Consider the following 27,131-nt stretch of genomic DNA (forward strand, 5'->3'; position numbering starts at 1 on the left):
CAGCCTGGGCTGAACGAGGGCTGAGTGCAGGGACCACATCCCCAGTGTCCCTGTTTGCCAAATAGCAGGGTGGCCCCTCGATGGTTTTCCATGGCAGGAACAGGGGACAGTGGGCAGGAGCCTGGCAAGGCTGCCGTCGTGCCAGGACTGGGTGCTGAGCCCCTCCTCCAGCTGTGTGTGCCCTTGTGCTGTGCTGTGCAGTCAGCCCTGCTCTGGGGCAAGTGCAAGAGCCCCCAGCTGTCCCTGTGCTCTGTCCTCACCCGATGGGACATGGGGTGCTGGGCTGGGACAGTCCTTCCCAGGCCTGCGTCTGTCCGGGTGTGTCCCTGACCTGGGGCTGGGGGCAGGCAGAGGTGTCAGAGCACTGGGGATGGGACAGGGCAGAGTTTGGAGAAGTCTTGGGCTGCTTCTTATAACCCTTGGTGCCCCAGGCTGCGCTGCCAGCGCATCCCTGCTCTTTGCCATCCCCTGCCAGCTCGCGTGGCCGTGCTCCCCTTGGGGCAGGATTGTCACACGGGCGCCAGGCTGGGCACTGCACTGTCCTGCTCCCCGCAAACTCCAGCAGCTCAGGAGGAAAGGTTTCCTTCGCTGTTAATTGAATTACATTGCCACAGAAAGCCGAGGAGTCGTAGCTCATTAGAGCCTCTTGTGTCCCATTAGAACAGTGTGTGTTGCCTTTGCGGATTGTCATTATCATACATTACTGCAGGACTCAGCACTGCTGTTTGTTTATGCATTACATTTTTTTCTGCTTACCCAGCCTACCCTCGGTCCCCCAGCCCGTTCCTCCTGTGTGCTGCCTGCCACAGCCAGCCCACTGCATGGCACTGGGGTGGCACAAAGGGCTTGGCTCTTGGAGCAGGGAAGAGCCAGGCCAGGGGTCAGTACAGCACCCTCACAGCACTGATCAGCCATCCCCATCTGTGCTGCACCCACTGCTCGAGCACCTCGGGGTCTGCACCCCAGCCAGGTGGTGACCACGGCACAAGGTGTCCCCACTGCCCCGTTTGTATATTGGGGTGGCTATGGAAAAAAAAAAAAATTCATCTCTGGCATCTGCAATGCAAAGGCGGCCTTGCTGATGGGAAATCACACTCTGTATTCTGCCCAGGTTTATACGAGTGAATTATGCAAATCCGTGATGGAAAACATTCTTCCTCTCATCCTCGGGAGTGTAAAACCTTAGTCAATAATTCATACCCGCACGTCTCAGGCTGGAGGCTTTCTCTTCATTATAGTGTGCACTTGGTTATTTGTCTTTCACGTTTTATTGTCTACCCCGGTGTAATGCTATGCATTATAAAATTTATCTGCTTCATTATTTTATGATCCTGAGCTGTATAATGCAGCGAGACGGTTCCGCTTCGGGCTGCGGGGCCTCTCGGTGAGAGCCGCATGCGCCGTGTCCTCGGTGGGCCCGTGGGCTCTGCGGGGCCCGGCAGCCACAGGTGGCACCCGCCCGTCCCCCCGGGCACACAGGTGACACTTTGCCTCCCCGCAGTCCCGGCCATGATCACCTCCCACCCCAACACCACCATCGCCATCAAGGGCCAGACCAAGGAGCTGAACTGCACGGCACGGGGCGAGCGGCCCATCATCATCCGCTGGGAGAAGGGGGACACCGTCATCGACCCCGACCGCAACATGCGCTACGCCATCACCACCAAGGACAACGGCGACGAGGTCATCTCCACCCTCAAGGTGAGGGCTGGGCGTCCTGCACCTGCCAGGGCTGCCGGGGGCCTCGCTGGGTGCTGGAGAGCAGAAGGGAAGGTGTGGGGACGGTGTGGTGGTCCCCAGGGGGTGTCACAGAGCCTGGCACTGCGCTGGGCTCTCTGAGTAGCAAAGCTGAGCCCAGAGGGGTGTTAGGAGTGCCATGGGAGGGATTGCAGCTCCAGTGAGTGGCCCTGTGGTGGGAGCAGGCAGGGACGGCAGGGGAAGGCAGGGCACAGTGCTGGGGTAGCTCAGACTCAATTAGCTCCTCTCCCTGGAACACTGGCAGCTGAAACCAGCCGACCGTGGGGACTCCGTCTTCTTCTCCTGTCACGCCATCAACTCCTACGGCGAGGACAGAGGCTTGATCCAGCTCACTGTCCAAGGTACTCCATCCCCTCTGCGTGAGCCCTGCGGTGCACAGCCTTCCTGAGAGGGTCCCCCTGCTCCTGGGGGCCTCCTCTGCCTGTGTGCCTAACCTGCCTGCATGTCCCCAAGAGCCCCCTGACCCGCCGGAGCTGGAGATCCGCGAGGTGAAAGCCCGGAGTATGAATTTGCGATGGACACAGCGGTTCGACGGCAACAGCATCATCACCGGCTTCGATATCGAGTACAAGAACAAGTCAGGTAGGTGACAGGGCTGTCCCCTCCCCACGCCACAGTGGGGCTGGGGGCTGGCCTGCACAGGCAGGTGGGGGACTGCCCTACCAGTTCCTCCAAGGGAATATTCTGCATCCTGGTTCCTTTGATGAAGAAAGGAGAGAGCGGCATTAATGAAATATGGTAATTTCTGTTGGATGGGAGCATTTGAAAGGGAATATTAAAAGAGACAATATTTGCAAAAAGTTGAACCCCAGCACACAACAGCGAGAGAGAGAAGCAGCAACTCTCCAGGCGTACAAGAGCTGGAGGAGCCTGGGGACCTCACCTGCCTGAGCATGGCCCCCTCAGCACTGCGGACCCTGGATGGGGTTCAGGCTCTGACCCTTCTGCCCCTTCCAGATTCCTGGGATTTTAAGCAGTCTACACGCAACATCTCCCCGACCATCAACCAGGCGAACATCGTGGACCTGCACCCCGCCTCCGTGTACAGCATCCGCATGTACTCCTTCAACAAGATCGGGCGCAGCGAGCCCAGCAAGGAGCTCACCATCAGCACTGAGGAAGCAGGTGCCTCCCTGGGCTCCTGGCCTGGGTGGTGGGGATGGTGGGCAGGGGGAACATGGGGGCTGCAGCCTTGGGGGGAAGCTGACTGAGGTACAGCTCTCCTGAAGCCAGGGGATTTCCTGGTGAGGAGCTCCTGAACCTTCTCAGTGTGCTCTTTTGTGTTCGTCTGTCTCAGCTCCCGATGGCCCTCCCATGGATGTCACCTTGCAGCCGATCACGTCCCAGAGCATCCAGGTCACCTGGAAGGTGAGTGAGGCTGGGATGGTGTGTGGGCTTTTTTTGGCTGTGAGGGCTCGGCCAAAATGCTGTCCCAGCTTGTCCTGAGACCCAGCATGTCATCAATGTTACAAGAATCAGGAAGAATTCCCCAGGAAAAAGGAAAACCTGCAGGCTGGGCAAGCAGCTCACCTTATTGCTCAGGGCTCTTATCAATCATGTTTTACAACAAGCTCATTATCTCGTGGGGTGTCCGGGGGAAACCATGGGGCAGAGAGGATAAATATGTAAAACTCAGGTGCTGGGTTGCAAAGTGTTTGAGCAGAGATCAATAAAACTTAGAAGTGGATTTATTTTTCCAAAGCTGCCTAATGGAAAATAAAATTGATTATAAAGTTAGAACTTGGGAATGAACTGCTAAGTCAATAAATTTAGGGTTCCAGCTTCTCCCCCCACCTCCCCTTAAGCACTGAAAAACAGATTAATGAAAAGTAAGATTCACTTGAAGGATAAGTCACTTCATTTTAGGAGTATTTCAGCAAGATGGATCGCCCTGGCATTGTAACATAAATTTGCAATCAACCCTATTGATTTGTTAATGCTTCAGAGAAATATTGTTAAGATTGATCTCAATCTGGCCTCTCAGGCTGCCAGACTTGGGATTTCTCCTGCTCCAGCTGAGGACTGGTGCTGTCCAGGCAGCACTTTCTTCTCTGGTGGCTCTGAGGACCCGCTGGACCTTTTTTTATCACTATTTTGCCACTCAGTGAAAAGTGGGGAAGGAAGATTCCTTCAAAGCCTTGGAAAAAGCCACTGGGGAGAGGTGGTTGGGGCACAGAGCCTGTGAGCCTCCCACCCCTGTGACACTGCTCTGTCCTGCCCTCCTTGTCCCACAGGCCCCGAAGAAGGAGCTGCAGAACGGGGTGATCCGTGGCTACCAGATTGGCTACCGGGAGAACAGCCCGGGCAGCAACGGGCAGTACAGCATCGTGGAGATGAAGGCCACGGGGGACAGCGAGGTCTACACGCTGGACAACCTCAAGAAGTTTGCGCAGTACGGGGTGGTGGTGCAGGCGTTCAACCGCGCGGGCACGGGGCCCTCGTCCAGCGAGATCAACGCCACCACGCTGGAGGACGGTAAGGATGGCCCAGTGACCAAACCAGGTCCAGGTCCCACCCAGGGGACCCTCAGTGGATGCCCATCCCGTCACACAGGTCTGGGGTGGTGGCTGTGTGCACCCTCGCAGCTCCCTGGGAAGGAACCGGGAGCACAGGGCTATCAGGATGCCCGTGGCACTGGGTTTGTGGCACAGCTAAAGGGTGCAAGGTGGATTTTGGCAGTGCTGAAGTGCCAGGCAGGTTTCCGTCTGGGACACGGTCACTGATGGCCTCGGTCATTTTGAAAACAATGAGGAAAAAGTTTTGCAGCGCGTTTGCTCAGCAGTTTTTCATACTTAATTAAGGCTCTCGTTAGCCTGTCAAACCGCGATCGTTTCCTGGCTGCATTAGCACTCCTCCCGGGGTATTCAAGGGCCCCTGTTTTAGCAATAGTGTCTTTTCCATAATTATATTACCTTCATTTTGTTCAAACGGACTATCTGTATTAGTTTATTATACTCTGTCCCTAATTACATGGTGCTTATATTTTTGCACCTAAGTAATATGAAACAATAATCATTTTCAAAGAGGATCGTTACGGTGATGTATTATCATTTAAATGCTCATAAAAATTAGAGTTACCTCTTGCGGGGCAATGGGATCTAATTACCTCGCCTCCAGTCAGCTCTCCCACTCCCCTCGCTGGGAAGCATCCTCCCTGTCACCACCAGCACAGGGTTCACACCCACCTCGCTGGCCCAGGAGAAGGAAAACTGCATGTTGGAGGCGGAGCACTGCTGGGCAGGACTGGCTGAGGGCTTCCAGCAGCACAGCGGGGTCCGTGTGGGTGCAGTCAGGGTGGCTGTGTGGGACACGGCTCCTTCAGCCTGGCATCTCCTCGTCCCTCCCCTCCCCAGTTCCCAGCCAGCCCCCCGAGAACGTGAGAGCCATCTCCATCACCTCGGACGTGGCGGTGATCTCCTGGTCGGAGCCCCCGCGCAGCACCCTCAACGGGGTGCTCAAGGGGTACCGCGTCATCTTCTGGTCCCTCTACATGGACGGAGGTGAGCACACGTGGGGAGCGGGTGACGGGGCGGCCTGGGGGGCACGGGGGCTGACAGGCCCTGTCTCCCGCAGAGTGGGGCGAGATGCAGAACATCACGACCACGCGGGAGCGAGTGGAGCTGCGGGGCATGGAGAAATTCACCAACTACAGCGTGCAGGTGCTGGCCTACACCCAGGCGGGTGACGGCGTCCGCAGCAGCGTGCTCTACATCCAGACCAAGGAGGACAGTAAGTGGCTCTGCCATCCGCTTGTGACGAGGGGCTGGAGCGGCTGCCGGGGCACAGGGGAAACCCCCCCCCGTGTACAGCCATGGGCAGGGCATTTCCCTTTCCCTTTTTTTTCCTTTTCCTTAAGTGCGGATATTTAAATATTTACACCCCGCCTTGCCCTACTTTAATGCCATTAGCTCGCTAGCAGAGCATCCCTGGGCCTGTGTCCTAGGAAGCGCCAGATGCTGGGAGGGAGGCGCAGCTGGGCAGGGTACGGCTGACAGATTAAGGAGATGGCCATTAAAAGCCAATCATGATTTCTAAAGCAGAGCTTGGGCTGCAATTAACCCTCCTGCCTCTGGCTCACACCACGGAAACAAGAACCACCCCAGAACCACCCATGGAGAGGTGTCCTGCAGGCAGACCTGTCCCTGCCTGTGACACCACCATTGCAGCTGCTTCCCAGGGTGTGGTTGGGATGCCAGCCCCACAGCAGGGTGCTGTCACATCTCCCAGCTGGGCAGAGACCTTGGAGACCTCCTGGCACCAGCTCTGCCACGCTGTCCCTCCTCAGTTCCAGGTCCCCCAGCTGGGATCAAGGCTGTGCCGTCCTCTGCCAGCAGCGTGGTGGTGTCCTGGCTGCCGCCGGCCAAGCCCAACGGCATCATTCGGAAGTACACCATCTTCTGCTCCAGCCCCGGCTCGGGGCAGCCGGTACGCGATGGGAACGGGGCTGGGAATCGCCACAGTGTGCCAGGGAATGCTGAGCTGGCCAAGCAGGAACGGGAGGGAGAGCTGATGCCAGGCAGCAGCCGCAGCAAAGACCTCTTGGGGTGCACTGCGGAATTGTCCAAGGGCATCCATGGGCACTGTGCAGCAGGGAATGGTCCCATCGTCTCTCTGTTCCCATTCTCTGGCATCTGCCCTGCTCAGTGCTTGCTCCAGAGGGGGAAACATGCCAGCAGCTGACCGAAAATGAAATAGAAATCCAACCTGGCCCCATCCTTCCTTGGTGAGGGAGAGGTTGATGGGAGGTCTGCAGACTAGTGCTTATCAAAAGCTCCTTCTCAAACTCATTTCACTATCTGAGCCTCTGGTTTCCAGGGCAACATAATCTTTTCATCAAAGCAACTGGTAAAACCGCTGGGATCTGATATTGTTTTCTTGGCATCTTGTCAAAACTGTCATTTGGGTAAAAAAAAAAAAATTATGTATACTATACAATATTCATATAGGTGTGTCTGCTTCGGGGTACGCTCACATCCGTGTCCCCGCAAGGGCACACGTGGGCCAACAGTGAGCACACAGGAACCTGCCAAGTCATGTTTTAATAGACCCATCCTGTGCCACGCGGGTCGTGGAGCCCATCCCCGCCCATGGTGGCACAGCCGGGTGCTGTGCCAGGCAGTCCTTCCCCTCGTGGCGTTCGTGGGGCAGGGTGACTTTGTCCCCGCTGTGATGGGGACTGGCCCCGGTGCTTGCACACAGCCAGCCCTGTCCGCAGGGCCCCCGCAGGGCTGGAGCAGACGCTGTGGGCGATGCGGTGACCCCACGTGGGTTTTGGGGACCCCTTGGCCTCCCGCTGTGACCGCAGAGGGTTTGGGCCATTCCGGCTGGGGTTGTCTCCAGGCTGCAGCTCGGCGGGGCCAGGGCAGCCTCCTTTCCCGGGAGCAAGGATGCCGGCACAGCCATCCGCTCCTCGGGCTCCAGCCCGGCTCCCTGGAGGAATCACGACACCAGCCGGCTCTGCCCGGCATTGAGGGATGTGAGCGGAGCCGAGCCGCTGCTGAGGGCGATGGGCTGAGGGTCTCACGGAAGCTTCACCTTCTCCCGTGTCCCCCTCCGCAGGCTCCCAGCGAGTACGAGACCAGCCCGGACCAGCTCTTCTACCGCATCGCCCACCTGAACCGGGGGCAGCAGTACCTGCTCTGGGTGGCCGCCGTCACCTCCGCCGGCCGTGGGAACATCAGCGAGAAAGTCACCATCGAGCCTGCGGGCAAAGGTACGGGGGGCTGCCAGCCTGGGGGGGCACCTCCGCTGCTGTGCCCTGCCCCATGGCCCGCAGGAAGCCACGGCTGGGTGACCCCAGGGCAGAGGAGGGGCAGCACTGGGGTACCAGGTCTCCTTACCCCTCGGGGGGTCTGCACACGGGGCCTGCCCCCCAGGCTGACCTCCTCCTTGCCCCCAAGCCCCCGCCAAGATAATCTCCTTCGGAGGCACCGTCACCACGCCGTGGATGAAGGACGTGAGGCTGCCGTGCAACTCTGTCGGGGAGCCGGTCCCTGCCATCAAGTGGACCAAGGATAGGTATGGAGGCGGCTGCCAGCCGTGCTGGAGGCCGGTGCCAGCCCTGGCTGCGCCACACACGGCTGACATGCCCCCTCTCCCCCTGGCAGCGAGGACTCTGCCATCCCGGTGACAGTGGACGGCCACCGCCTGATCCAGGCCAACGGGACGCTGGTGCTGCGCTCGGTGAAAGCCGAGGACTCCGGCTACTACACCTGCACTGCCACCAACACCTGGGGCTTCGACACCATCATCATCAACCTGCTGGTGCAAGGTGAGGGTTCCACCTCCGTGCCTGCCCTGCACGGACACGCTCCATCCCTGCTGACCAGTGCCCGGGGTCTGTCCTGCACCTGGGGCTCCTGCTGGCCCAGGCATGAGGGCGAGGTCTCCTTGCCACTTTTGGGGGACACAGTTTGGGGCACTCTGCATGTGTGAGGTGCTCATGGGCTTTCCCTCCTCCCTAGTGCCCCCAGACCAGCCCCGCCTGACCGTCTCCAAGACCTCAGCATCGTCCATCACGCTGGCCTGGATCCCTGGGGACAATGGGGGCAGCTCCATCCGAGGTAGGGCTGCTGTGAGTGATGGGGCTGCTGCCAGCAGCTCACCCCAGAACCATGACTGCTTTCATTCTCATGGAACATATTTCCAGGCACACTGTGCCACGTTTTTGTATCTGTACCTCAGTTTCCCCCTCTCCAAAATGCCTCAGAAATGCTTCAGAGTAAGGTTGATGCCTCTGAGCTCTTAGCAGGGGCTGCCAGCCCTGATGAGGGGTTTTGGTCAGGGGTTTTGGACAAGCTGCAGGGACCGATGTAGCTAATGAGGGGCACATCACTGGGTGCTAAGGTGGTGGTGGCCAGGGGCAGCCCCAGTGCTGCTCCGTGTCTCCTGGCATTGGTGCCGCCCTGAACCCAGCAGAGCAGGAGCTGTCCCACATCCCTGACAGGCTGGGGGCTCTGGGAGGGCTCCTGGAGCATCCCAGCTTTCCCAAGTCTCCTTTCTGCTCTGATTCATCTCATGAATTATAGGTTGAAACAGCTGCGTGTGGAGGGGGGAGCGGGGAGCGAGGAAGGAGACCTCGCTTACAATTAATTAAAAGCATGAAAGTAATTACAAGCAAATCTCCCCAGCCAGCAGCCTTTCACTCCAGCGGACTCTGTTGATAAATTTGGTTATAATTGGATTAGAAATATTAAAAACACACCGCATGTACAAAATAAATAAATAAGCAGTGGCAGGCACCAGGGTGGATGGTGTGGGGGTCTCAGGGCTGGTGTGGACATGGCTGGGAATCACACACCCATGGCTTTGGGAAGCTCCTGGAGTCACCATCCACAGGGAATCCTTGGCGGTGGGAAGGTGTGAGCAGTGTCCCCACTGCTCTGCCCGAGCTGGAGCTGGGTGTTCACAGAGCCCCTTGACGTGAACCCTCTGGCATTGCCACGGTGGTACCTGGCTGGTGTTGGCACCGGGGCCATCCTGCCAGCCCTGCCTGGTGCAGCTCATTATGCACACAGCAAGGCAGGAAGCCTACTCTTCCCTGCTATTTTTAATAGAGAATTGGCTACATATCCTGCAGAAATAGCCAAACCTATCAGTGCACCAGGAAAGTTTGGTCGGCATGGCCAGGGCAGCAGGGATGTGCTGTCCCGAGGTGCCCCGATGCCCTTGGGGCTGTCCCTGTGCCCCTGTGCTCTCCCGGGAAGCCCAGACCAGCCGTCTCCAGGTGCCTTGTTGATGGCAGCGTAACAGGTTTGCTCATCTAGGACACAGTGTGCTTCCTAATACTCTTCATCACGGGAGAGGAGGCGGTCTGCAATGACAGAAGCAACTTCCCTGCAGCCTCCCGAGGGAGCTGCTTAATTCCAGCTTTCCCTTTATAGCCTCGCACCAGTCAATCTCAGCATGCATTCCCATGTGGAAATGAGCAGTGGGGCCATCCTGGGCATGCTGGGGGCAGGCAAGGTGTGACCAGGGGCGCTGGCAGAGCTCTGAGGAGGTTCTGGGTGTGCCCACGCTTCCTTTGTCCACGGCTCCTGCCTGGCTCTGTGTGGTGGGCACAGCAGGCAGCTTCCACCACCACTCGTGAGCGCAGAGTAGTGTAGGAATTGGCGTGTGATGGGTGCTCTGGCACTGCAAGGCTGTGCTGGACGTGGGCACAGGCTTTGTGCCAGCCATAACCATTTCCCCTCACCTGTGTGCCCAGAGGTGACCCCCTCCTTGCTCCCACAGGCTTCGTGCTCCAGTACTCGGTGGACAACAGCGAGGAGTGGAAGGACGTGTTCATCAGCTCCTCCGAGCGCTCCTTCAAGCTGGAGAGCCTCAAGTGTGGCACCTGGTACAAGGTGAAGCTGGCGGCCAAGAACAGCGTCGGCGCCGGCCGCATCAGCGAGATCATCGAGGCCAAGACCCACGGCAGAGGTGAGCCTGGCCTGTGGTGTCCCTGCCCCGCCAGAGGCCACGGGGGTCCCCTCCCCACCCTCCTGACAGCTCCTCTCCCGCAGAGCCCTCCTTCAGCAAGGACCAGCACCTCTTCACCCACATCAACTCCACGCACGCCAGGCTGAACCTGCAGGGCTGGAGCAGCGGGGGCTGCCCCATCACCGCCATCGTGCTGGAGTACCGGCCCAAGGGCAACTGGGTGTGGCAGAGCCTGCGCACCAACAGCTCCAGCGAGGTGTTCTTGACCGAGCTGCGCGAGGCCACCTGGTACGAGCTGCGCATGAAGGCCTGCAACAGCGCCGGCTGCGGCAACGAGACCACGCAGTTCGCCACGCTGGACTACGACGGCAGTGAGTGGGGACATGGGCTGGGGGAAGTGCCACCAGAGCGGGGGGTCCCGGCATGCTGAGTGGCCTCCCACCTGTGCTCTGCCCTAGGCACCATCCCCCCGATCAAGTCTGCCCAAGGGGAAGGTGATGACGTGAAGAAGCTCTTCACCATCGCCTGCCCCGTGATCCTGGCCACGCTGGGAGTGGCCCTGCTCTTCATCATCCGCAAGAAGAGGAAGGAGAAGCGGCTGAAGAGGCTTCGAGGTGAGATGGGATTCAGAGGCACAGCAAAGGGGACCCCAGATTGTGTTCCTGGGCTGCCTCGTTGTGCCCTAAACTGCTCCCTTACAAAAAACTTCTTGGGTTTTGTGTCTCCTGCACAGATGCAAAGAGTTTGGCAGAAATGCTGATCAGGTGAGTCTTGCATCTGCTTGTGGCTGGGAGCGGGTGGGCAGGCAGGGAATAGGTGGTGCTGGGGGTGGTCGTGGCTGCTTTTAAGCCCAGGTACAGCCCTCGTTCAGTTTCAGACCTTCTCACACTCACACCTAGGAAGGTTGTGGCAGTGACTCTGTGGCACAGCAGCCCAGTGCTGCTGGCTGCTCCTGCCTGCCCAAGGGTCCCAGCACCCACACTGGAGCTTGCCTGGGCAGAGCTGAGCCCCGGGTGGGCTGGCTGGTGGCAATCCCCAGCCCGTGCCAGGCCGGAGCCACCGGGGCTCTGTCCGGTAATGGGCGGGTCTGCGTCCCCTCTCACCTCACAGCAAGAATAACCGCAGCTTTGACACGCCGGTGAAGGGCCCACCACAGGGCCCCCGCCTGCACATCGACATCCCGCGGGTGCAGCTCCTCATCGAGGACAAGGAGGGCATCAAGCAGCTGGGTAAGCACAGGCAAAGCTCCCATCCCCCTGCTGCCCCAGAGCGCTGGGGTCCCATGGATGGACTGAGTGTGGGCCAGCAGGTGCCTACAGGGCCTGGCCAGAGAGGTCTGAGCTCCAGCTCCCTCCCACAGGGGATGACAAAGCCACCATCCCGGTGACCGACACGGAGTTCAGCCAGGCAGTGAACCCCCAGAGCTTCTGCACGGGCGTCTCTCTGCATCACCCAGCCCTGATCCAGAACACGGGACCCCTCATCGACATGTCCGACATCCGCCCCGGCACCAGTGAGTGTGTGGGGCCGGGCTGGCTGTGCTGGGGGCTGCACACACGGGGCAGGTGTGGGGGAACTCTCCTCCAGCACTGGCTGTGCCCAGAAGCAGCTGCTGGGAAGGAAGAAGGGGTAGGCTGTGCTCCAGGGAGAGAGGACAGCATGCTGGCTGTGAGTGGGAGGGACACCCGCCGTGACTCTGCCACCTTTGTGCCGTAGACCCCGTGTCGAGGAAGAGCGTGAAGTCTGCACACAGCACCCGCAACCGCTACTCCAGCCAGTGGACACTCACCAAGTGCCAGGCGTCCACCCCCGCGCGGACCCTCACCTCGGACTGGAGGACAGTGGGCTCCCAGCACGGCATCACAGTCACTGAGAGTGACAGCTACAGCGCCAGCCTCTCGCAGGACACAGGTATGCAGGGCCATCGCCTCCCTGGCACGGCTGCTGGCAGCAATCTGCTGCTCTGGGGCTCGCAGAGACCCCAAACTGTGAGTTCAGGGTGGTGGCAGAACTTATCAGTGGGAGTGTGGAACCACGACTTGGTGGCTCTGAGCAGCCAGGGCGATGCCCAGCTATGGGGACAGATAGAATCATTAAAAAACAAAGTGGTTTGGGTTGGAAGGGTTTGCTTATCTTGTTCCACCCTTCTGACGCTGTTGAGCCAGGGACGGGCAAAATGACTCGCACGATTCCAGAAGGCAAACTGAGCATTTAGTCAAAAGCACTTCTCTCTTTTATAGAGAACATCATGAGCATTGATTCCATTGGTCTTAAAGTAAAAACATTTCACCTGATTGGGACACTGGACTTGGGTCAGTGTGGTAGAACATATCCATAAACAATATGAACGGAAAGCAAGATAATAGATTGCTTACATTCCTCTTAGACTTTTTCCCAGGCTTAGCCTGGCAGAAATCTTTCTCTTTTTCTCTCTGACTGAACTGAGAATATCCACACCCTTCCACTAGCCTGGGTTGCTCTATGTCCTGTCCAACCTGGCCCTGAAGGTGGTCAGGTGTATCCCAGCAGGGACAGCCTGGGCATTCCCATGACATGGAAAAAGGCGTTCCCAGGCCAGGGAGAACTCGCAGGTAGGTGACACATCCTCTCCCCACAGACAAGGGGCGGAACAGCATGGTGTCCACGGAGAGCGCCTCGTCCACCTACGAGGAGCTGGCGCGCGCCTACGAGCACGCCAAGCTGGAGGAGCAGCTGCAGCACGCCAAGTTCGAGATCACCGAGTGCTTCATCTCCGACAGCTCCTCGGACCAGATGACCACGGGCACCACGGACAACGCCGACAGCATGACCTCCATGAGCACCCCGTCCGAGCCCGGCATCTGCCGCTTCACCGCCTCCCCGCCCAAGCCCCAGGACAGCGAGCGCGGCAAGGGCGTGGCCGTGCCCATCCCACACCGCGCCAGCAAGAGTAGGTTCCCATGGGCTATGTGGGGGTCCTGCCCAGCCTCAGCGCCCCAGAGCTTCCCAAAATCCTTAGGAGGCCTTCCCAGTCCTGTGTTCCTCGGTATTCTTGGTATTTCTCCCCGTGCTGTAATGTTCTTTCTCTGTTGATTCATGTCGTTCCCCATTTCTTGGTATTTCGTCCTTTCTTTGGCATTCCATCCATTCCTTGGTATTCCACCCAATCTTCGGGGTTTTTTTGCCCAGTTCCTTGGTATTTCCCCCCATTTTTAGTGTTCCTTCCCATACCTTAGTATTTTTCCCCCTGTATTTTACTGTTCCTTCCCATTTTTTGGTATTCCTTCCTATTTGTTAGCATTCCTCACTGTTCTTTCCACATCCCTCGATACTGCCCCATGTTTTCTTTTAATTATTCTTTCCCATTTTCAATATCCCTGTCTACTCTTTACTGTTCCTTCCCATTCTTTAGGATTCCTTCCTCTTCGTTGGCATCCTTACTGTTCTTTCCTCATTCCTTGATATTTTTCATTATTTTTTGTTGTTTTTCAGTATTCTTTTCCCTTCTTTACTGTTCCATCCCGTTTTTCAGTATCCCTGGCTATTTGTTACTCTTCCTTCCCTTTCCTTAGTATTCATTACCATTTTTAATATCCATCAGTATTCCTTGTTATTCCCCCCCATTTTTCAGCTTCCCCAGACCCTCAGTACCTTCCCCATTTTTTGGCATTCTCAGTATTTCCCTGCCTCGTTTTTAGTATTCCTCAGTGTTTATCAGTATTTTTCCCCGTGCTTTAGTGTTCATCAGTATTCCTTGGTATTCCTCAGTATTTCTTCCCTATCCTTAGTGTTAGAACCCCGACAATCTCTCACCCCTGTGAGTTTTATTACCTCAAAATAGAACAATACCTGGAAGAGAGATTGAAAAAACCATAGGTGGGAATTGATAGTTAATTTATTTACTGATTATATAACACACAATATAATGGGATCATCTTTCTCCTCAAATTAGACCACATATTTTTATGGCACGGTTTAAGTAGCACAGAGTGTATTGGGTATAACACCGTTGTAACCTTAAAAAAAAAGGAATTTACAGAACCTATTATAAAGCATACAAGATTTAAGGCAATAGTGCTATAATAACACCAATATAACACCTGTAAGTGACAATATAATAACACAGGGCTTTATATATATATAAATCTCTATTATATAATGTTTATATATTTAACTATATATATTTTATATGTTTATATGCAAATATATACATTTATATAAAATGTATTTATACATAAATTTTTACATTCTTAATATAGATTTTTATATATTGATATATAAGTTTCTATATTTTATATAGCAATTTATATATTTCCATATAAAAATTTATACATTTGTATATAGGTTTATGTATACTTATATGTAAATTTTAATATATTTATATAGAGATTTATGTATATATCTATATAGAATTCTTTTATATTTTAATCTAGATAATTATATGTATTTATATAGAGATTTATGTACATTTTATATATAAATAATATTTACTATATATAATATTTATTATCTATACAATATTATTTTTATTTAAAATATAGCTATTTTATTATATATAATATTTATTTATATATAAATAATATTTATATATTTAATGTAAAAATTTATATATATACACACATAACCTTAACTCCTAAAATTTAGGTACTAATACATATAATCCCATATGTATATGTGATGTATCCTATATTAACACCACGGATCCTGCATTAATTACATTCTCTCCACATCCTGTGAAGGGAGGAACGTGCTCTTACAGAACACACTGCACAATATATACAATTAAAGGAGTAACGCTCTTGGGCTAGAGGTGTTATATATTGCAAATATAAAAGGCAAACTAATAACAGGGTTTTACATCTATGGATGTATAAATCCTTAAATTAAGGCCCTACGGCTGGAGGTGATGCTGTAGAACACAAAGGGAGCAGTGTAATAGAACAGAAATAAACCCTATAACACCAATAACAGCCAATATAACAGCACGGGCTCTTATCCATACATAGACGTAAAACCCTTAAATTAGGGCACTAACTATAGATGATGCCATCACACAACACAGCAGAACGTGTGGTTTATGACAGCACAGCCACTCACCTTGGCAGAGTAAAGCTGGGTGTAGGACACACCGACTCCCACTGCTGGGTGCTGGCACAGGTGGGACACAGAGCACAAGGAGCATTTCCCCTGTCCTTTACAGAACAGGATCTGTGCCCGTCCTGTGTCAGAACTTCAGCATCACGTTATTACTATTGTAATAGTGTATGACACTGTGCATTCAGTATTGCATCACGTTATAACTCCTATCACTGTCCATTTGGCATTATGATTAACACTATTACATCACCATACATTACAGGACATTGTGTACAGCGTTGAACGCTAGAGCTTGACGCATCCCAGGCGTTGCATTGCATGGACCGGGACAATTTTGGGATGACAATGTGACACGTTCTTTATAGCACAGCGCGTTCTCTATGGCACAACACGTTCTCCCTCTACCGCAGGGCCTGTTCTGTGTAGCACGAGACGTTCTCCATAGAACACATTCTCTGTAGCCCAACACATTCTCTGTAGCACAGGTTCTCCGTAGCCCAAAGTGTTCTCTGTAGCACGAAATGTTCTCAACAGAACACGTTCTCTGTAGCACAGGTTCTCCATAGCACAGGTTCTCCGTAGCCCAACACGTTCTTGATAGAACATGTTCTCTGTAGCACAGGTTCTCCATAGCCCGTGTTCTCAGTAGCACATGTTCTCAATAGAACATGTTCTCTACAGCACATGTAGAACAGGTTCTCCATAGCACAGGTTCTCCGTAGCCCAACACGTTCTTGATAGAACATGTTCTCTGTAGCACAGGTTCTCCATAGCCCGTGTTCTCAGTAGCACATGTTCTCAATAGAACATGTTCTCTACAGCACATGTAGAACAGGTTCTCTGTAGAACATGTAGAACAGGTTCTCCATAGCACAGGTTCTCCATAGCTCAACTCATTCTCCACAGCTCAACTCATTCTCCATAGCCCAACGTGTTCTCTGCAGCACAACTCGTTCTCGATAGAACACGTTCTCTGTAGCACAGGTTCTCCATAGCCCAGCGTGTTCTCCATAACCCAACGTGTTCTCTGTAGCCCAGCGTGTTCTCCATCGCCCAATGCCAACATGTCCAGAGGGTGGGGGGCAATAGGGTCCCTGCAGAGCCTTACCTGCCTGCTCTTCCCTTGGCAGGTGACTACTGCAACCTCCCGCTGTACGTCAAGTCGGAGGCCTTCTTCCGCAAGCCCGACGCGCACGAGCCGTGCCCGGTGGTGCCGCCGCGGGAAGCCTCCATCCGCAACCTGGCCCGGGCGTACCACGCGCAGGCCCGGCACATGACGCTGGAGCCCGGCGCCAAGCCCCTGGGGCTGCCTCCCCCGGCCTCCGCCGCAACCACCTTACCTCAGAGGACTCTCCCCATGCCCGGCCCGGCCGGCCCCGCACCCGCGCCCGCCGCCAGCGCCGCCCCAGCTCCCCCCGTGGCCGCCGAGCCTCCCGTGGCCGTGGCCGCCGCCGCTGCCGAGGCGCGGGTGCCCACGCACTCCAAAGTGGGGGGCTCCAGGGACTCACTGCTGGAGATGAGCACGTCAGGGGTAGGCAGGTCTCAAAAACAGGGTGCCGGAGCCTACTCCAAGTCCTACACGCTGGTGTAGGGCCGCCGCCGGATGCTGCTCGTTTCCCTGCGCCGTTTATATTTAATTAACAAACTTGTACATAACGGACTCTTTTGTATAAATGAAGCTATTTTCTTCTTCTCCGAACAGAAAAAGAAACCAGGGCACAAAGAATTTGATGTTACAGATTTAAAAATATAATATATATGTAAACATATATATATATTTCACATCATTTTGAAAGGGGCACAAGGAAAGACTCAGCGACTTTTTTTTTTTTTCTCTCCCTGATCTTGTCGGTGGTTTTAAAAAAGGAACGTCTCCGAGACATTGCATGCTATTTTACTGTTCTGAAAACAGCAGGAGTTGCTTCAATTTGCAAATGCTTATGTGTTAATACCTTTTTCTATGAAAAAAAACCCAGCGCTGTGTGCAATAAAGGTTATGTTTATACATGGGGCGTTTGTGAAGTCAGCAGGGAATTAGGCAGAGCAAGGCTGGGGCAGGACAGGGCAGGAGGATGGAGAGGGACAGCCCAGGGCAGCCAAAGTACAGAAATACAAAGACAAGGGGTTGAATATTAAAGAATAATAAGGCACGTATCCACCTGCAGAGCTGTGGGGCAGGAGGAGGGTCAGAAACTGGAGCAGGGTCCTGGGAATGGTTCCATGGAGCAGGACAGACCAGTCATGACCAGAGTGTGCCACAGCACTGAGAGAGCAGTACCAAGTCCAGCTCCAGCCCAGGACAAACCATGGTGCCAGACAGGAATCCTGGTCCAGCTCATCTGGAGGGGTGAACGGCTGCCCAGACCCTCGTGAGCCACAGCACAGCTCTGGCAGCTCACGGTAAGTGCAGGGGGGCTCCAGCATCGGATCCAGCATCCAGCAAGGCACAGCAACTCCTCCAAGCAGGGTCTTGTTCCCTGGGATGTGTCCCAGCCCCACCCGGGAGCAGGAGAAGGAGCACCGCTGTCCTTGGTCACGCTGGAACGCGTCGTGGTGGATCCAGCACAGCCCGGAGCCCGGGCAATCCAGCACAGAGCCCTGAGCCGCGGTGTCTCTGCCTCCCTGAATCCTGGTGAATGTGGCTCAGGGCAGCACAGCACTGCACAGGTGCCCCAGGACACGGGGCAGCACTGAGACCACGGTGAGACCAGCACCGCCTCACCCCGTAATTTGTTCTTATTTTCCCCTTAGTTTTCACCACCAGCCACACCAATATGAGACTAAAGAAATGGTGATGCTACTTCCCCCCTTTCATACAAGGTTGTGAAAGCAAGAGAACTTGAAGCCCCAGGGCTGCCAGTCCTCCTTACCTGCTCCAAAGGCAAAAAACAGCTCAGGCCATTATTAACTCTTGTTCTACTTACCCAAAGTAGGACTTCCCCTTTCTGAGGAGCTTCTGGTGTTGTCTGAGGTGTAATTAACTAAATGCACTTTCATTTCCTTTTTTCCTGTAATTTATAAGCTCAAGTTTTGGTGATTTTTTTATTGCTTTCCCATCCATGCTTGCTACCAACTGGTTCCAGTTCTTTCCTTACAGACAGATCCATTTCCTATTTTAGCCCAAAGCAGTTGAGTATCTACGCACAGATTTGTACCATTCTCTTTTTTTTTTTTTTTTTTACTCTTGACAGGGCTTAATTCATCAGCTATAATCAAGCACTGCAGAGGTCATTTTTTCAACCTCTCTCTCTCCTTGATTTCTTTTTTTTTTTTTTTTTAATTGGAGTACCCAAATTAAAATGACATGCAAATACAGTGATGTTACTGCAGCTTCCACGTGCAGCTCTGCAGTGCCCTTCCCAGCCTGCTGGCACACTGGCCAGCAGCTCCTGCTTTGCCATCTGGTTCTTCCTAACTAAGGTAACTCCTGGAATCCCGCAGAGCAGGAAGCGCCTTGGCCAGAGCCTGGCAGCTGTTCACCTCTGGCTTGAGAAACAAGCTGCTAAGACAATTTCTTGTGCCCATTTTTTATCATTTTTTGCCATTATTCAGGTACCACTCAGAGTCAACCTCTGTCAAGGAAGGGCACTCTTCCCAGCCAGGCTGGTGGGGAGGCATCAGAGCACATAACATTTATAAACCATTACATAACACAGGTTTTAAAGAAAACCAAGTGCCAAGCCCTTAAAGCAGGGTTACAGCACCTCCAAAATACCAACCCCAGGCTTAGAATAGAAATAGAAGGGGAAAATATAATTAAAAATAGAAGAGGCAAGAAAAGGCAAGCGTGTTCAGCTGTGAGAGTAAGCAGATTAGCAAGATAAAAAGAGGAACAGATTAACAGAGATTAATACAACTTTATTGGAATTGGCTAGTACGGATTTCCTTCTACATCTCAGCAAGGACTCCCCCCCTTCCCTTCCCTTCCCCAGCAGGCAGAAGCCCTGGCCCTGCACAGTTTAACACGGCGCGAGTTTCCAGCAGTCCCCCGTGAGCCCCACCACCCCCCTGCTCTCAGGGAGCCCCCTGCCCTTCACCACAGCAGCATGGGAAGGAGAGCAGCCCACTCAGGCCATGCCAGCCCAGCTCTGCCTTCCAACAGCAGAGAAGGGACCATCAAGCTCAGGAATGCACCAGAGGAGCAGGCCAGGGGGCTGGGTGGGCTCCGAGCCCAACACCAGCATTGCCATGCCTCAGGAAGGAAAGCAGGGTCACCCTCAGGACAGAGTCCCACCCACCCAGTGCCTGCTCTGGAACCGGGACACCCCAGCCAGCTCTCCCCAGGCAAAGGTAAGAGCAGCTCCCAGCTCAGCTCCTGCTCCCCTCGTAGCCTGCAGCACGCTCCCTTGGCAATGTCCCACTCCAGGCTGGCCCAGACACTGTGCTGGCCACCCTGCTGGCCACACAGAGCAGGGCACAAAGGCAACTTTTCCACCCGGCTCCAGAGGCAGAGTGGAGGAGGTGGAGGCACAGGGGAGGGTTCTTGGGGTGAAACAAGCCCCAGCTGGGCAGTGACCAGCCCGCACAATCAGACTGTGCAGGACCCCCTCCCACCCACACAGCTGCTGGGGCTCTCAGCATCACTCCAGGGCTGGCCAAGGCTCCCAAATGTGCTGTCACATCTGTGCCCTGTCCCCAGCTGCCCCTCAGCAGCTGTGACCTGGCCCATGGAGTGATGCTGTCTGGGGAAGGACTGAGCAGGACAGAGAACTCCCTGTGAGCACCAACACAAGGGCAGAGAACCTACACCTGCACCAGGAGCTACGTATCGGGGGCAGGTTCACAGTCACCACGGCCCCAAATGTCTCTGGGGTACAGAACACACAAACAGGAGGGACGGTGCAGGCCACAGGTGGCTGCTGTGGCTACTTCTTCTCCTGCTTCTGCTGCTGGTACCTCCTGAAGTGGGTCTGGATGGTGATGGCTGCCCTCTCAGATGGGTCAGTGACCTTGCTCTCCTTGCTGGCATTGGGGGTCACGTCACCTGGGGGGCAAACAGAGCAGCACAGTGAGCACAGACAGTGCCAGCGGCCCTGAACAGGCTCCCATGGGGTCAGTGCCTCCCCATTCCTCAGCCAGGACAGCGTTCCTTGCTGCAGAGCTCACAGCGTGAAACCACAACTCCGCCGGCTCACAGGGGCATCTCCAGGGCAGAAGGAGCAGGCAACGGGAGGCAAAGCCAAGCCCAGCCTCCCTGGCAGTGCTAAGCCCTCTATTTACACAGCTCCACTCCCCGAAGGCCGCAGCTTGCCCACGTTTAATCACCACGTATGATGCTCACTTACTTTCGCACACACAAATAAGATTAGAAAGAAAGCCCGGCCCCGCGCAGCAATAAAGCTCTCACGCTGACAAATGGGAGCCCTCCCCACTCCCGCTTAATGTGGCATTAGGGAAGTATTGTGAAATTCAACAGGAACTGCATCAAAGCCACTCAGCAGTGCTCCTCTAAGCCAGTGTGTCACTGCTAAGCACCCCCCGAGCAGCCATCAGGAATCCTGGGGCCAGATGCTGCTGAATAAACTCACCGCTGCCACCTGAACCCATTTCCCTGCCCTGCCTAAGAGAAGCTGCAGAGTAAAAGGATAAAGAAAAGGAGGGAGTGGGCTCCCCCCTGCCCCGCTCAACAAGACACTGCCAGCTGTGAATCCTGCCCAAGGGCAGAGGCTGAGGACAGGCACTGCCGGGCGCTGGCAGGGTGAGCCCCGGCCCTGCAGCTCTGCCACAGCCTCGCGTGCCCGAGGGGCTCAGCCCCTGGCACCCCCAGACCTGCAGCCATTTGGAGTGAAACCCCAGCCCAGCAGCCAGGCTGGGCAGAGCTCCTGGGCCATGAGGAGGGATGGCACCCCCAGCCCCCAGGGCCCCTCATCCGCTCAAGAATGGAACAGCTCAAATCCTCTTTGCTGAGCACTGCAGAGCCTTGAGACAAGAGCAAAGACAGGAGGGGGGTGGGTGCCAGGGGGCTTTCCCAGAACAAGGAGAAGGGGGCTGTTTCATGGGACAGCATGACCCCAGCTGAGCCACTGGGGCAGGTTTCCAGGGAAGAGGGGAGCAGGGGTCTGCACAGACACACGTGAGGGGTTCTATATTCAGCCCTGCAGCACTGGGACCTTCACTGGCTGATGCTACACACATCAACACCTATCTCATCATCAAGTACCCCTCACTAATGTCACAGACAGATTTGTGGAAGGAGAAAGAGGCCAAGAAGGATGCAGGTACTGCAATGCCTGCTCTTCTGCAGCATGCAGTCCCAGCCATGAGTTCTACCTGTTACTTGTGTTGATTGAGGGCTTTTTCCTGTCTCTCTGCCTGTTCCACACTCACCTTTCTCTCCAGAAAGTGAGTAGATGCTGTTGTGTCGGGAGTTCCTGCCTCTCTAGAAAGGTGGAGAAATAAAATAAAAGTTAGTTCTCTCCCAGGCAGAGGCAGTGAGGGCAGTCCCTTTCAGGCCAGCCAGGAACCCTTCCACTCTCTATTCCTTTTAGGAAACTGGAACATGCTTACTGTTGTTCCCTTAAAGAGTACTGATTAATTAATCTGCATTTATGGAAAGACCTCCAAGGAGAAGCAGGAAATAGCTTTGCATCCAAACTCAGAGCTGTGAGATGCTCCAGTCCATGGATGGATGTTGGCATGGGCTATCCTCACGGGATCTGCATTTCAAACCAGCAAGGAGACAGCCCCTACACCATGAACCTGCAGTTCCTGGGCTGCCAGGTCTTCCAGGAGATATTTCCATTTCTAAAAATAAGCTTGAATTTGTCTGCAAATACCTCTCCAACATTTTCCAGCTTACCCTGCCCTCCTGGCATTACATTTCCCCCTTGCCTACACCTCCAGGCTGCCTGGCTCACAGCTGCCCCTGCAGCAGCACTACCATCCCCTGGGCCAGCTGTCCTGCAAGTTCCAGCAGCTCCCACCTCGCTGTCCTGGCAGTGCCAGCAGCCCTCACCTCGCTGTGCTGGCAGTGCCAGCAGTCCCCACCTCGCTGTCCTGGCAGTGCCAGCAGTCCCCACCTCGCTGTGCTGGCAGTGCCAGCAGCCCTCACCTCGCTGTCCTGGCAGTGCCAGCAGTCCCCACCTCGCTGTGCTGGCAGTGCCAGCCGCCCTCACCTCGCTGTGCTGGCAGTGCCAGCAGCCCTCACCTCGCTGTCCCGGCTGGTGCGGCGGCTCTGTGACACGCACTGGATCTGCCAGGGCAGGGGCTGGTACACCAGGTAAGGCAGGGGCTCCTCACGGAACAGGTTGGTGCCCAGCTGCACACGGGGAAGGTTTTTCAGCAGGGAAGAGGACAGGAGAGGAAGAGGAACAGAAAGAGCTGCTCAGCCACAATTATCACCAGAGATCCCAGCCCTCCCCGGCCACTCACTGGGGTGACACCACCCCCAGAGAGCTCCCAGCCCTCCTGCCCGGGCTGGTTTGGGAGGCACAGAAGCCGTTCCCAGCAGGGCAAGCAGGAGCTGCTGCCTGCTCTCCCTGCCCCAGCAGAGAGCAGCCCCAGGCAGGTGAGAGCAGCACTGCAGCAATAGAAGTTCCCTCTGGGCAGACTCACCTGTCTGACCACCCTCACCACAAAGAACAGCGCTGTCATCAGGGTGCCCAGCATGGCCAGGTGTGCGGGGCTCCCTCGGCCCGGGAGCTCTGGGAGCAGCACGCCGGGACCTCCACAGCCAGGACTGAGCTGTACCTCCTTGGGCAGGCAGAGGCCAAGCCCCTTAATGAGCTTACAGCCCCTGCTCAGCTTGCTGAAGTAATCAGGCCCTGCCCTTTTGCTCTTCTAATCGCAGAGTTTCTCCAACAGACACAGTGCTGGCATTCCAGGAAAGGCAAATCCTCTGCTCCACACACACAGGCACGGCAGGGAGCAGGGGCAGACAGCCCAGCCCAGCCTGGGGTCACACCTGCTCCCTGGGGACCCATCTCAGCAGGGTCACAGCACACTCCAGCTGGGATTTGGGATGTCTCAGAACCGCCCCGAACTGCTCAGGAGCACAGTGGGAGACTTGTCCCCAGCAGTGCCTGCCTGGACAGCGTGTGCTGCCACCAGAGCTCCTCCAGCAGCTCTTCTCCAGCTTTCCAGAGGGCAAAGACACACCAGTGCAGCTCAGGCACGGCAGCAACTGGGGCAAAAAAGCCTGGTGGTGGTTTGTTTTCTTTTTAAGGACGAAACTCTCAGCCTCCACTTGTGCACCAGCAGCTGATGCACGCCCTGTTCACCCTGTGCCAGCCCCTCCAGCTCCCACAGGCTGCTGGCAGGAGGCGAGCAGGAGATGGGAGCAAGAGAAGAACACATCACCAACCCTCCCTAACTCCTGGTGAGAGCGTTACTCAGCGATCCCAGCAGCACCCAGCACGCTGCTGGGGCAATTCCTGGCTGCTCCCAAACCCATGGGAAACCAGCAGCCACAGCCAACCTGCAGTGAGACGTCTTTAACAGATCCCAGGCTGCCAGAGCGACGCCTTGTTTTCGTTTTGTAGTTTTGGTTTTCAGCTTTCTTCTCTCTGCCTCTGCATTTGCTACCCTATGTCCAGATACTTAAAAGGACAATGGTAACAAAGCCACAGCGAGCTTAAGTGGTCTTGGGAACTGCCAGAAATGACCTTGGAAAGACAAAACATGAGAGAGCCCAGAGACAAGGGGAGATGTGAGAGGTAAGTACAGCTGGATAGCCAGCTACAACAAAACAGTGACAACCACCACCGTCATACAAAACAGGCTCATGTTGATTTAATTTATACAAAACCAGATACAGCTGCTGTCCCGGGTTTTAACAGGAAAAAGGAGCATGTTTCAAACCAAGTTATTGTTTAAAAAACCTGGCATTTCTCTGCACCATTAATGCATGCTTCTCCCAAAACACAGGAAGGACTCAGTGATATGGCTTTGGCCACAGCAACCACAGCTGTGGGGTCCCTTCTAAAACCCCTGACTGGAAGGACTGCCACGTGTCCTCTGAGCATCCAGTAAACTAAAAGCAAAATCCCTACAGGAAGGGGTTTGTGCAATCCAACAGCAGATGGGATACCCGTGTTTGGATCCCTCCTTTCCTAGGAAGGCATAAGGCTATTGAGTAATTACAAAAATTCTAGAAAAACAGCACGGAAAAATAAAATACATACATTCTTCAGAGTTTTAAAATGATGTTCATCAAAAATAGATGTCCATTTGCATGTAAACATCCCCGTGCCAGGCTCACGGCGTGTGCCAGCACACTGCACCCAGGGAGCAGAGCAGGAGGGCTGCCCCCACTGCCCACCTCACCTACCCCAGGGGCTCTCACAGCACGGGGGGCGTGGGGCAGCAGCTTCACAGCCTGCCCCCAGCAGCTGTCTCAGGAGAATGGCTTTGAAGATGGTTTCTCACAGATGGGCTCCCGTGAAGCGCAGCGTCCTCGTCAGCTAGAATGGGCGAGTGGCTCGGCAGCTTTTTAAAGCATAAAATATTTATAGTCAGCTCGGAGGAAATACTGACAAAGACAACCAAATAGCACATTGCCATGAAAGCCTGGCTCCTCCCCGCTGGGTAGAGTGAAACCCCTCCCAGTCCCAAGCATCCCAGCGGGCTGGGATACCCCTGGACGGGCTGGGATAGCCCCTGGACTGGCTGGGGTAGCCCCTGGACGGGCTGGGGTAGCCCCTGGACGGGCTGGGGTACCCTCTGGACGGGCTGGGATAGCCCCTGGACGGGCTGGGATACCCTCTGGATGGGCTGGGATACCCTCTGGACTGGCTGGGGTAGCCCCTGGATGGGCTGGGATAGCCCCTGGACGGGCTGGGGTACCCTCTGGACGGGCTGGGATAGCCCCTGGACTGGCTGGGATAGCCCTGGATGGGCTGGGATAGCCCCTGGACGGGCTGGGATAGCCTCTGGACGGGCTGGGGTACCCTCTGGACTGGCTGGGATAGCCCCTGGATGGGCTGGGATAGCCCTGGATGGGCTGGGATAGCCCCTGGACGGGCTGGGATGCCCTCTGGACGGGCTGGGATAGCCCCTGGATGTGGCCTTTCCAGAGGAACCTCACAGCACCTGGAGAGCAAAGCCATGAGCCACTGAGTCACAGCTGAGGTCCAGGAGCTGCTCATCCCAACTCCTCAGCCAGTCTCCAGCCTTCCCACACCCCTGCTGTCCCGGGATCCCCACAGAGCTGCTGCAGGAGCAGCCAGACTGTGCTCCAGGATTTATGGCAGGGGCTCCCCAGCCCCGTGCATGGAAAGAGGTCCCAGCTGCTGAGCCAGGCTCTGGATCCCTCTCCCCAGGGCGTGGAGGACTCAGGTGGGGCTGTCCCAGCCTCCGCAGGAGCTCCTCAGCCGTGCCTGCACAGACCCTCCCCGTGTCCTGCCATCAGCCCTGCTCCCACTGCCATCACAGGGGACAGAGGTGCAGCAGCTGCTTTGCTGCACAGCTCTGGCCAGCCTGGCCTGAGAGGAGCAGGGAGGGCTCGTCCAGATCTACCACTCTTGGCTCAGTTCCTATTGCTTCCACCCCAAACAAGCAGAACATTCCCCAAGAGCCAGAAAGTGCCATTCCCTGGTTTTACCCCCAGACTCTGCAGCCACTCCGCTGCTCCCACGTGCCAGGGGCCACCTGACATGGCCCACCTGGCTCCAAGCGTTTGCTGGGCATCAGGGCAGGCTCATTTCCTGCCACATTTCCTCCAGCAGAGCCTCAGCAGGATTCACATCCTCCCCCTTGACCAGTTACTCTAAGTCCTCTGTGATTCACAGCTCTGCCTTGCCATCGCTGGAATACTAATGAGGGAAATGTTGATTTATTGAAGCCCTGATATGTCACCGCTGGATTAAACAGTCTATAAAGTATATTTGGACACATTACAGGATTAGAAGAACCCGCCTGGGAAGTTCTCTTCCTCCTTTCTCCTCTCTCTTGCAAAAATACCCAGTTTCAAGGACGTGCCACACAGACACAGTGGAGGTGCCTGGGTGGGCATCCCCAAAACCCAGCCCATCATGGGGAGACTGCACAGCCCCCCCACCTTCCATGCAGGGAAAAACCCCACCTTTCAGTAGTGGTACACCTTGATCTCTCTGTTTTCATCCAGTCCCAGCTGCAGGAGGCCGGGGCTGCTGCCTGGGGGCTTCTGTGCCAGTGGGGAGAGAGGTCTGACAGCTGGGTGAAGGAAAAGCCTGGCTCACAGCAGGAATCAGCACAGACAGGACAGGTACCAGGTACTGAGCCAGCCCAGTGCACACAGGCTGTATTTAGCCTGCTGCATCCCAGTCAAATGGAATTAGAGGGGGATTAGGGAATTCAGAGGCACACCACGCTCAGGGCAGCACAGAGCCCGCGGGGATTGGCTGCTAATACCAGTGCACACCGAGGAGACACCCACAGCCCCAGCACAAGGCTGGTACCACAGCCTGCCCACAGCACAGAGAGGTCTTGCTCCCTGGATCCAGCCCCATGCTACAAGATTCCTCAAAACAGAGCTGGAGAGAGCTCTGGGGGGAGCCCAGCCCTCCCTGCCCCACCGGGGCCCAGTCCACACATCTCCAGGTGCCCTCACCTCCTCCCAGGCTGCTCAGCAGGGCCTGCCCGTGCCAAGGGCTCCATCCACCAAGGACACCAGAAGCAGCCCTGCAAAGCCAGACCCATTTCTTGCCCACCCCATCCTCCCCTCTGCACTGTTTGGTCCATATTTTTAAATCCTCACATTCCCTGCTCAAACTGCTCCTCTACAGCCGAGCAGCATCACCAAAGAGCATCACAGCACAGGGAAAGGAAGGGAAACTCCCTCAGTCAAGTAGAGCTCAGGAAGCAGCACACAGATCACTCCTGCTCCATCTGCTAAACACCTCTGCAGAACCAGGCACTGCAACAGAGGCCAAGGCCTCGAAATTGCTGCTCAATTTTTC

At 55.3% G+C, this 27,131-nt stretch overlaps 2 protein-coding genes and 1 long non-coding RNA gene across 6 annotated transcripts in view; 1 reads left to right on the forward strand and 2 right to left on the reverse strand.

Moving 5' to 3' along the window:
* Positions 1-17,265, forward strand: part of DSCAML1 (DS cell adhesion molecule like 1) — a 95,943-nt gene extending 78,678 nt beyond the window's left edge. For 3 of the 4 annotated variants that reach the window (XM_068172364.1, XM_068172366.1, XM_068172367.1), the window contains 22 exons: positions 1,502-1,701; positions 2,003-2,099; positions 2,212-2,340; positions 2,716-2,883; positions 3,056-3,126; positions 3,993-4,233; positions 5,112-5,258; positions 5,332-5,487; positions 6,044-6,183; positions 7,318-7,471; positions 7,659-7,776; positions 7,866-8,029; positions 8,223-8,321; positions 9,991-10,179; positions 10,263-10,550; positions 10,638-10,793; positions 10,913-10,943; positions 11,290-11,408; positions 11,540-11,692; positions 11,896-12,090; positions 12,797-13,108; positions 16,386-17,265. In XM_068172364.1, coding sequence (XP_068028465.1) covers positions 1,502-1,701; positions 2,003-2,099; positions 2,212-2,340; positions 2,716-2,883; positions 3,056-3,126; positions 3,993-4,233; positions 5,112-5,258; positions 5,332-5,487; positions 6,044-6,183; positions 7,318-7,471; positions 7,659-7,776; positions 7,866-8,029; positions 8,223-8,321; positions 9,991-10,179; positions 10,263-10,550; positions 10,638-10,793; positions 10,913-10,943; positions 11,290-11,408; positions 11,540-11,692; positions 11,896-12,090; positions 12,797-13,108; positions 16,386-16,846 — 3,788 coding nt within the window. In that variant the 3' untranslated portion in view covers positions 16,847-17,265. The remainder of the gene's footprint in view (positions 1-1,501; positions 1,702-2,002; positions 2,100-2,211; positions 2,341-2,715; positions 2,884-3,055; positions 3,127-3,992; positions 4,234-5,111; positions 5,259-5,331; positions 5,488-6,043; positions 6,184-7,317; positions 7,472-7,658; positions 7,777-7,865; positions 8,030-8,222; positions 8,322-9,990; positions 10,180-10,262; positions 10,551-10,637; positions 10,794-10,912; positions 10,944-11,289; positions 11,409-11,539; positions 11,693-11,895; positions 12,091-12,796; positions 13,109-16,385) is intronic. The other variant, XM_068172365.1, reaches the window with a different exon arrangement.
* Positions 17,266-20,026: 2,761 nt separating this feature from the next.
* Positions 20,027-22,620, reverse strand: LOC137462110 (uncharacterized). The gene is made up of 3 exons (XR_010993576.1): positions 22,403-22,620; positions 21,583-21,634; positions 20,027-20,239 (listed from the first exon to the last, which is right to left on the reverse strand). It is a non-coding gene; the product is annotated as an uncharacterized lncRNA (long non-coding RNA).
* A 1,340-nt stretch (positions 22,621-23,960) lies between these two features.
* Positions 23,961-27,131, reverse strand: part of CEP164 (centrosomal protein 164) — a 28,579-nt gene continuing 25,408 nt past the window's right edge. Inside the window, exons 30-31 of the mRNA XM_068172155.1 lie at positions 26,276-26,378; positions 23,961-24,681 (exon numbers count right to left, since the gene is read on the reverse strand). Coding sequence (XP_068028256.1) covers positions 26,279-26,378 — 100 coding nt within the window. The 3' untranslated portion in view covers positions 23,961-24,681; positions 26,276-26,278. The remainder of the gene's footprint in view (positions 24,682-26,275; positions 26,379-27,131) is intronic.

Source organism: Anomalospiza imberbis, chromosome 24 (genome assembly GCF_031753505.1).
Source record: "Anomalospiza imberbis isolate Cuckoo-Finch-1a 21T00152 chromosome 24, ASM3175350v1, whole genome shotgun sequence".
Classification (NCBI taxonomy): Eukaryota; Metazoa; Chordata; class Aves; order Passeriformes; family Viduidae; genus Anomalospiza; species Anomalospiza imberbis.